At 40.1% G+C, this 10,166-nt stretch overlaps 1 protein-coding gene across 1 annotated transcript; it reads right to left on the bottom strand.

Annotated features, from left to right (window-relative positions):
- Positions 1-6,921: 6,921 nt before the first annotated feature.
- Positions 6,922-7,914, bottom strand: LOC107295396 (probable G-protein coupled receptor 34). The gene has a single exon (XM_015824711.1). The coding sequence runs from the start codon at positions 7,912-7,914 to the stop codon at positions 6,922-6,924; it is 993 nt and encodes a 330-aa protein (XP_015680197.1).
- Positions 7,915-10,166: the final 2,252 nt, after the last annotated feature.

Here is a 10,166-nt window from a genome sequence, read left to right on the forward strand (position 1 = left end):
GCTTCCGCTATCCGCTTCCTAGCCTTAGGAACCGGGTCCTTGACTAGGAACAAGGAGTTCTAGACCATTACTCCTTCTAGAGATGGATGATGATCATAGCTTGCACCCCGCCATCATCGGAGACACCCGTTCCCACTGCATCTCTTGAGCATGATCCAACAGGGATGCCCAGAACGTCTATAGGAAGCCAAGATTTGTCATTCTGTGGAAGAACAGCACCTACAAGAAACAGCCAAAGTCAGCTTTTCTCCTTCAAACCAAATAGAAATATCTTGCCTTTGTTTTTATATTGGATTTGCAGTGACATTTTCATTATTAATAATGAAGAATGGAAGGCTTTCACAGAACTTGGGATGCAAATTCTGTGGTTGAGTTGGTCTTCAAACTTGAAAACTAATCTGTGCATTATTTTAGGAGTGGGAGGGCTGTTTTAACCACGAGAAGGTCCATCTTTGTTCATGTTTGTCAGCCAACCTTGGTCATGGCCAAGCTCAGCCAAACTTGGTTAAGCCCATTGGCTCTCATTGACACATTTCTGGTAATTAGGGAAAATCAGTCACCTTTCCTATGTTCAGAGCTGAGCACTTGATCCTTTTCAGGTAAATGAGACCTTTTTTTTTTGTCCTTCTAGAATTATATTAAACATGCAAAACTGCTAGAAAAGGAACTTTGCAGTTCTTATATACATCAGGAAATGGCTACCATTTTCCTTTGACAATATTCTGTTCTTTGCGGCTTTTGAATTAAAATAGCGGGAAAGCTGGCAAGATTCCTCCAAGTCTAGAAGGATACAGTTTGACTCTTGCTAAACTGTAGGAGTCATAATTTGAACTATAACATTTGAGATCTTCACTAAGGGAGCAGGAAAGAAAGAAAGTAGAATCCTACACGAACATCAGCAGTTTGAGTCTAGTTGAATTTTCTCCCTGAAGATGCTCACGTTTTGTAAGGAATATATTTTAGATTTGCTTGTCCCTGAAGCAGTATTTATCTCATGAGCTCCAAGCTGCTGTTGAGGTCATTTTGCCCAGCTATAGTTTAGCTACACCTCACCTGAGTTGTGATGTTCTTTGCAAGAACCAGGTCTGTATGTGCTTCTCTCCTTTCTTAACTCGTAGTTTTGGACTTCGTTTTAATGTGATGCTGTAGTAGCACTTTTTGCTCTTAACACTCCTTTTAGACAATGTTCAGTTTCTAGCAGCACAAGATATTTGTTACTTGAGGCCATCTCTAACCTGATTTTCTTAACTGTGTATGAGCTTCAGGGCCACGTAGAATGCATCAAATGTAGAGGAGGTGCAAATATGATCTTTGGATCAAGGCTACGTCTACAGCTGTCTGGTATTTATTAGCTGCTAAGTTTCAGGAATACACTTACTCACTTCTAAGAAAGTCTTTGCAAAAAGTACCACTCGAGTTGTGTTCTGTGTAGGTTTTGTGAGGACCTGTGTGGCTTTGTGTATAAGTAGCTGAGATCCCTTCATCCTGTCCCTCACACGGCCACACATTTGTTCCTCTAAGAACAAGATTGTTATCGTCACCGTTAGCCATCAAACTTTGTAATTGTTTCCTGTTACTCTGCTTCTAATAATAATAAAAAAAGTTCAGCGATATTTCTTTCTGAGAGCAACTGCTGCCTCCGGCTTCGTTTTATTAAACCGATTTTGCAAAGTGTGGCCAATGAATTAAAAACCCTAAGTCATGCTATAAGCTTAAAAAAATAAAAACTTTAGGAAGCCCGGAAGAGATGACTGTGTGTAAGGGAGTTGACTTAGGTTTCAAAAAGAAATGTTGGGTTTTAAATTTGTACATTCCAAGTCTTATACTTTCAGCATCTAGCTTGGCTGCTTGACCTCAAGGTTTATCGGTAGTCCTTGGCTTACAACATTTAGTGGCCGTTTGAAGTTACAAAGGGATTGAAAAAAGGGACTGGTGACCATTTTTCACACTTAACGACCATTGCACCATCCCCAGGGTCACGTGATCAAAATTCAGAAGCTTGGGAACTGACTCATATTTATGACAGTCGCAGTGATCCCCTTCTGCGTCCTTCTGACAAGTGAGGAAGCTGGATTCATTTAACAACGGTGTTACTCACTTAACAACTGCAGTGATCCTCTTAACAAGTGTGGCAAGAAAGATCGTAAAATGGGACAAGAGTCACTTAACAAATGTCTCGCTTAGCAACATAAATTTTGGGCTCAGTTGTAGTTGTAAGTCAAGGACTGCTTGTATTTATTTATGTATTGAACAAATTTAGGTATGGTAGCCATACATGGGCGACTCCGGGAAGCTTATGTTGAGAAGAATTTGTGAGTCATGGAGCCCTGGGACCATGTCACGAAAAAGTGGGGCAATTGACATCTGGAAAGGTTATATGTTCTCATTTTTTTTCTTATTTTCTTTGAAATGTTTTGAATTGAAGCCTCGTGGTTAACCTCATCTAACCCCCAAAAAAGATAGGGCTTAATTTTCTCATGCTAGCTCCTCCTGATCTGGTTCCTTCACTTATATTCCACAGAGATTTGCATGACATTTAGTTATTACTTTTATTTTCTCTCTCTGTCTCTCTCTCTCTCTTTCTTTCTTTCTCTCCCCCTCCCTTCCTCCCTCCCTCTCTCCACGTCCCTCTCTCTCCCTCTCTCATTCTCTTTCTCTCTCTCTCCTCACCTCTCCTCACTCTCTTATTTGGACCACTTTAGTACACGTATAAGTCTCCCCAAATTCTTTCTCCACTGTCAAATTCTCTGTTTAATTGCAATTGTGTAGAACTGGTAGCAAATTTCACGCTAAAGACTGACAAGACAGATTGACATTTGGAGATGTTCCACAGCTAGTGGATTTTAGGACCTGGTCATCCCAGGGTGAGAAGTCTTGAACAGATTATAAAAACTTGGTTCTCTACAAATTGCACGATAAAATGACACTCTTGGCTCTGAGCCAGGATAGCTCTCGGCCTCCAGAGATGGGTGGCTGGAATGGGGTGGCCCCGTTGCCATTGAGTGTGTCAACAGGAGAGCAGAATGCAAAGCTGAATAGAGTTTTGGCTGTAGAGGGTTTTGTGTGTCCGTATATAAGTAACAATATTGAATTATTCCCACAAGACAACCACAGTCTATTAAAGTTAACTATTTCACGCAGCTCAGTCACATCCCAAACATGACATAGATCATTCTCAGCTTATCATTCAGTTACGTACTTCTTCCCAATGTTTTATATTTCTAAGATTGTTGTTTTGGGGTTTTTTTAGACCTCAGAAAATACACATAGACTAATCACACATGTTCATTTTGAATTTTCCTCAATGTCCCAACGCAGCACTGCACCAGAGAGATATTTTGGATTATTTAAAATGGTAGCGTATAACAAACTGGCCCTAATAACGGTGCTCCATGATTTATGGCCGCAACTGAGCCCAAAATTTCTGTTGCTAAGCTAGACAGTTGTGAGTTTCTCCCCATTTTGTACCCTTTCTTGCCACAAGTTGTTAAGGGAATGGCTATAGTTGTTCAGCTAGTAACATAATTGTTGTGTGAATCTGGCTTCCCCATTGACTTTGCTCCTAAGAAGGTCGCAAAAGGGGATCACATGACTCCGGGACGCTGGCAACCATCATAAACATGAACCCCTTGACACCTGTCCGAATGTTGATCACGTGACCACGAGAGAATGCTGCGACGGTCGTACGTAGGAACAACGGTGAAAAGTCACTCTTTTGCAATGCCGTTGTAACTTCAGTCTACTCAACGGAACGGCTGTAAATCGAGGTCTCGTACCGATGATTCCTGCCAAGAAAATAGGGTTCCAGGTTGGAAACACCCCTGGAACCCCAAAGACAAAAGGTTAGCCCGAGGCCAGCTTTAACCGCAGCTGCTTTCAATAATGTCCCTTCAGCATTTTTTAAAAATAAGAAGGGAACAAGTGCCGCTTAAGCAGTGCTGATGTGGAAAGGGGAAGAAGAAAAAAGCCTGACAATTTAGACCTGATCATATGGCCCCTATTTGTTAAAAAAAGAAAAGAAAAGTGAAGCAACTTTTCAGAAGGAGAAGTTCAAGCAGCTTGCTGTTAAACCACAAAAGCCTCCCACCAGCAAGACAGCAAGAAATTTCCTTGCACTCTGATTCTTGCTGGTGAAATTGTCTTGCTCTATGCAAGCAGGTGCCAGACCAAAAGAGTTTCGAATCTCCAACTCTAAGCCCGAGGAGCATTTTTTCTAACCAAACCAGGAGCACCCAGGAGTAGAACAGAAACCGATTCACACCGGGTTGTGCCGTTTATACGTTTGAATGTTAAAGGACGTACCTTCTTTTCAACCAATTCTCTCTGAAGTTTTCTTCGTTCTCTCAAAGCCTTCCGGATTGAATCTGGACTAAATTCCACCCCCCACCCGCCCGACACACACAAACACAATTTCTTTTTTCTTTTTTCCTTTTGGAAAATGAATTTATTTTATTTAACAGTTCACGCATACTGTGTAGACAAAGACAATCCTCAATTGCAATCACAACTGGGACCAGAATTTCTTTTTTTTTTTTTTTTTAACATTCTTTTTTTTAAAATAATTGTATTGGTTTATCGAAATATAAAATACAAACACAAATTAAAAAAAAGTAATAGCAAAAAGTAATGGAGTTGTAGAGTTTGCATTTTATATTTTGATAAACCGATACAATTATTTTTTTTAAAAAATGGATTTCCCCCCCCCCCATTTCAAGCTTCCATGCCTTTTGCATTGGCTCTTGTTTTATATAACTCTTATCTAGATCGTGCTTCAGCTGCTTTTATTTCAGTTTTATTTTATTTATTTATTTATTATTAAACGGTCTCAAGACCTTCGTCTCTGTGCGTTTGTATTCCTGGCCTGGGTTTAGTTTATTCTTACCTTAATCTGCAGAGCGTAAGAAAACAAGTGTTTCATAAAGGCAATGGCATATGTGTACAAAAATAATTAGGGTAGTCCTCGACCATTCAAAATTATAACAGCACTGAAAAAAAGTGACTTATGACCGTTTTTCACACTTACGACTGTTGCAGCATCCCCGTGGTCACATGATCAAAATTCAGACGCTTGGCCTCTGACTCATACTTACGACAGTTGCTGTGTCCCAGGGTCATGTGATCCCCTTTGGTAACAAAGTCAATGGGAGAAGCCAGATTCACTTAACAACTATTGTTGCCTAACTTAACTGCAGTGAACCACTTAACAACTGTGGCAAGAAACGTCGTAAAATGGGGCAAAATTCACTGGGCAACAGAAAAGTCGGGCTCAATGGGGGCTGTGATTCGAGGACAACCTATCTAAGTAACAATAACAGAAAATTAGGTGCATTTTCCAAAAAGTCTTACAGTTGAATTTCTCTGGCTATTTTTTTTTTAAAGATGTTCTTTCATTTGTCAGGCTTGAAAACTAAGAAAGAAACTGAATCATTTCCAAATAGTTCTCTTTATTTTTCCTCGCCTATACACAGAAATCTTGCCAAACTTAAGTGAACTACTTGCATCATTAAAGATATACTCCAAGAACTTCTAGGGAGGAGCTGTTTTAACTTTCTCCCAACCAAACTACTTAAACTTTGTTGTCTCTTGGTCCTCTGGAATGCAGCCCCTCCCTCCTGGGAATCCAGACTCTATTCCACCACATAATCCACATTAAAATAAAAGTAGCCTAACCTGGATTAAATTAAATGAAAGAAATAGCGAGCAGAAAACCTTGCATTGCCATAGCAAGAATTTTCTTGTTAAATGTTTTTCTGAACACCAGTCAGTGCAGAGGAAAAAAAATTAGCTTTTTGCAGTTATAATTGTATGTGGTAGATTTTTTTATGTGATATACCTCACCACATCTCTCCTTTGCTAAGGATGTTGCATTACAAATTTTAGCTGCCTGCCTCTCTTAAGCCTTAAGAATCACTGCAAGTCTATTCTGATCTTTGTTTTGAAAAAGCCAAAGCATCAAGTGTAATTGCTCTCCAGTAAAAGCTGTCCTGCCCATCAATTTCTCCAAATTCTTTAAATAAAACAATATTTTAAACCAATTTTAAATATTGGGGTTTCTTTAGAAATGATAATGGTCATCGCACCGTCCATGGAATGTGTAACTTTTAGCAACGGAAGCTTTTCCCTTTTTTAGTAATCCCCAAAACGGACATTTAGAAATACCCAATTCTATTCAAATTCACAATAATTCTTGGAAGATTTTGTTTCATTCTTAGAGGTGATTGAGCAATGTCTTTCTTCCAAGAATTATTGTTTCCGTTTAAAGGGTTACTGTAAGCAAATAAGGACTTGCAAGAAATCATTTCAACCAACAATCTAGTGATGAATATGTAGAAACTTCAAAGACAAAAACAATGATGCGTTTCAACAGCTTCCTAAACCTTTGGTTCCTAGTTTTGCTAAAAGATGCCAGAAAAGCTATTATTTCCTTTTTCCTTAGAAGACAGAAGTAGAATCAGTGAGAGTAAATTTTGCTCAAATATAAAGAAAAAATTTAAGACAGTAAGAACAGCTTGACAAACTTTTAAAAGCAGCACGCTCAGTTTTCTGCTCAGTTTTGTTAGCTTTTCTTTCACAAATTGTTTTTAATAGTCATCCTCTTTTTGCTTTGTCCGTGGTTTTCTCAGAAAAAGAAAATCAAATATAGAATAGGGATTAAAAGTAGGGATTAAAAACCCCATTTGTCGCTTGCGTCTCCTCTTAACATATATCAGTATTTTCCCTGAGTGATGTCTAAGTCAGGTTTCTGTGTCTTGGTGTCTTCTGGACTTGTTGAATTAAAAATTCTTAACTAGGGCTTTTAGTCATTGCAACTTCTGGTCATCACCTTCCTGAAGACGGCTGATCTAGCAAGAAGAACTCACTTTCAGAAGTTTATCCTAGTTATGCAACTTAGTCCTTCTCTACCCTGAAGTCTGAAATCGATTATTTGGCGTACAATACTCTCTGGTTATTTTGAGAAACCCACTTTAGCTTTCGGAGAGTGGTGTCCAGCAAGGATCTCTTGAAACTGCGGGACAGAAAGAAAAAAATCACAGGGTCAAAACAACAGTTGAGGGCTGAAATGCAAAGGACCAGTTCGTTTGCAAGATGGAGGGCCTGGATGTTCTGTTCAGAAATGATCCTCATTTGGGAAAGGATGTAGGGTATTCGGACCATATGGTAGGGGACGAAGCATACGATGAAAACCACCAAGACCACAAAAGTCTTGATTACAATTCTGGTGCTCATCCTCTTACTGTGCTGCTGGGTTTTCTTCAAAGAGACTGCACGGAGCCTGAGGGAGATCTTAGCGTAGGAATAAAGGAAAAAGAACAGCAAGAGGAAAAAAAAAGCCACCGCCATCAAATTGAGTATGCCTCCGCTGGTGCTTCTGTACTTGAAATGGAAGCACTTGTGGCCACAGGGCCCACTTCTACTCGTGTCCAAAAGGAAGCAAAGCATGGTGATGAAGCAGACCATCCACACCACCAGGGACATGGAAGCGCTGAACGACTTAGTGTGGATTCGGAATTGTTGAAGGGGCTTGATTATTTTGAAGTAGCGGTCCAGGCTGATCAGGCTGAGAAGCAAAATGCTGACGTACATGGTGATGTAGAAGATCATGCCTACCATCTTGCAGAGAGCGGGGGGACCACTGTGGTTTTGATAAGCCACCCGGAAGGGCAAACAGAGGGAGAGCAAGAGGTCGGCGATGGCAAGGTGCTTCATGTACACCGTGATGGAGTTTGTCTTGAGGGAGCCCAAAGTGAAGACCCAGAGTGCCAGGAGGTTGCTAAGGAAACCAATGATGGCGATGATTGAGTACATTGCAGGCAAGGTCTCCGTCAGAAAGCCATCCTGGATTCGACAGGTGGATTCACAAGATAGGTTAGATCCATTACTGAGGTTCTCCCCAAGACAAGAATGGATGTCCATACCTCTGTGGAGAAAAAAAAATATGGGAGAAATAATTAGATGATTCCATAAATTTCTTAATTAACATCATTGCTTAATTAACTTAGCAGGGATGGAACTCCAGACTTGAAAACCATTGCCCCCACTTTCCAAGCCTCCTTGGCTTTGTAAATGAATAGCTATGACTTAAGGCCATGAAGAGCCAGTTTGGTCTAGCGCAGGGGTAGGCAACCTTGGCTCTTTTAGGACTCGTGGACTTCAACTCCTAGAATTCCTGAGCCAGCATGGCTCAGCTTGGAAACCTCTCCCTTTCCCCTCAGCATGGCTGGCTCAGGAATTCTGGGAGTTGAAGTCCACGAGTCATAAAAGAATCAAGGTTGCCTACCCCTGGTCTAGCAGTTCAGGCACCAGGCTAAAAACTGAGGGACCTGAGTTCTAGTACCAACTTAGGCACAAAGCCAGCTGGATAACCATGAGCCTTCTCTCTCAGCCCTAGGAAGAAGGGAAAAGAAATCACTCTTGAAAAACCTTGCCAAGAAAACCACAGAATCTAGTGCAGGCAGCCACCAAGAATCAAAAACTGACTCAAACGCAATTTAAAAAAAATAGCCATTTGCAGGCACTGGGGTAGGATATAAATGAAGACCAGCATGATTGACAGCATATTTGTTCCAGCTCCTTAACATTGTTCTTTTATTTGATTTCAATGTTACGTTTTTTATTTTGTTATTGTCCCCATGGTAGATGGGCACCCGTATGCATTTGATAAATACCTAGATAGGATACGTTGCTAAGAACTGTCCATAGATTTAAATAAGCTTGAGTTCCAGCTGCTTTTTACATTTGCATGCACTGATTTTTTTTTTTTAACTGTTTAAAATATTCAAATATAGTTTTGACAAAAAAAGAACAAAAGTAATATTTGTTTGCTGTGCAGCTGATTGTGTATTGTAATGTCAAATGGGCCGTACAGCATGTTCTTTAGTTGTCTTCAGAACACCAAGAAAAGCTGTTGTTATTTTTCCTGGATTTCTGTCGGGTTCAGCCGAGTCTGTTTCTCAGCAGATGCAAATGGGATGCACTGTTGAGAACTGCTTTAAAATACCTAAACCCGACTTTGAAGTGGGAGGATTCAGTGCCAGCTAATTTTGAGAGACGGAGGTGACAGAGACATAATGAAAGTCTAGCATACCAACACACATTCAGTTTGCAAGCTGACATGCTGTTGTCTGCAAACATATGTTAAATATAATGTTGCTGTTTATTTATATCAGAGGGGTGCTGAAACCCAACACTAGAAGCCAGAATCACAAAAATGCATCTGATTTACTTTGGCTGTGCCCTGCGTGCAAATTCATTGGAGAAGTCAGTGATGCTAGGAAAGGTTAGTAAAATAAGAAGGGCGAGCAAAGAACTCGCTGGCTTGATACCATCAAAGCTGATATAAAAATGAACATCCAACAACTGGAAAAAGCTGTGCTTGACAGAGTAGCAAAAAGATCGCTTGCCTATGAAGTCGCCAAGAGTTGGACACGACTGAATGGCTAAAACAATAAAAAAATATATTTATATATGAAGCTGCTTGTGGGCCATCTAGTCTATTGATTCTAGGTGTGTTACAAGGATAGCCAATAAAACACTCTAAAATCAGCATAAAACATAACGAGCCTAATGCTGGCATCCAAGGCCAGTCTTAAATATTGATGCCTGTCTTATATTAGCTTCTCCTTTTTGCGGGCTCTGAGGAAGAACACGGTTTTTGTACTCTCTAGATTGAGATAATATATATTTTAAAATCCCAGGTTGGTTTCGTATAGTCTTCCAAAGTAAGAGTGGGAAACCAATCAGTTAGCTCCCAAGATTCCTATTTTTTTCCACAATGGTCCCTGCCTGCTTGCATGTATTGGCTGGGCAAATTCTACGTGGAACACAGTCCATCTCAGAAGCAGTTATAACTATTAGTAGGTGTCACAAGCAAATCCATATACGTATTTCATCAGGAAAAGATAAAAAGCATAACATTCAACAAAAATAGAAATCCTGTGTTCTTATGGGCCATCACATCACTGTACACGTTCCTATTTGCCTGCAAAATAATAGTAAAAAAAAAATGTAGTTCCTAGAACTGTCTATACTTGGAAGTGTTATTTTTGATCTTTAAATGCTGGTAGCTTGTCAATAAGGCATGCGTGTGGTTGCTGGTTTCTTAGATTTCCATTATGTCGAGAGTTTGAAAGAACAGCACCAAACTAATCGAAACAGCAGCACTAAAC

Source organism: Protobothrops mucrosquamatus, unplaced genomic scaffold, assembly GCF_001527695.2.
Source record: "Protobothrops mucrosquamatus isolate PMUCROS unplaced genomic scaffold, P.Mucros_1.0 scaffold2329, whole genome shotgun sequence".
NCBI classification, from domain to species: Eukaryota; Metazoa; Chordata; class Lepidosauria; order Squamata; family Viperidae; genus Protobothrops; species Protobothrops mucrosquamatus.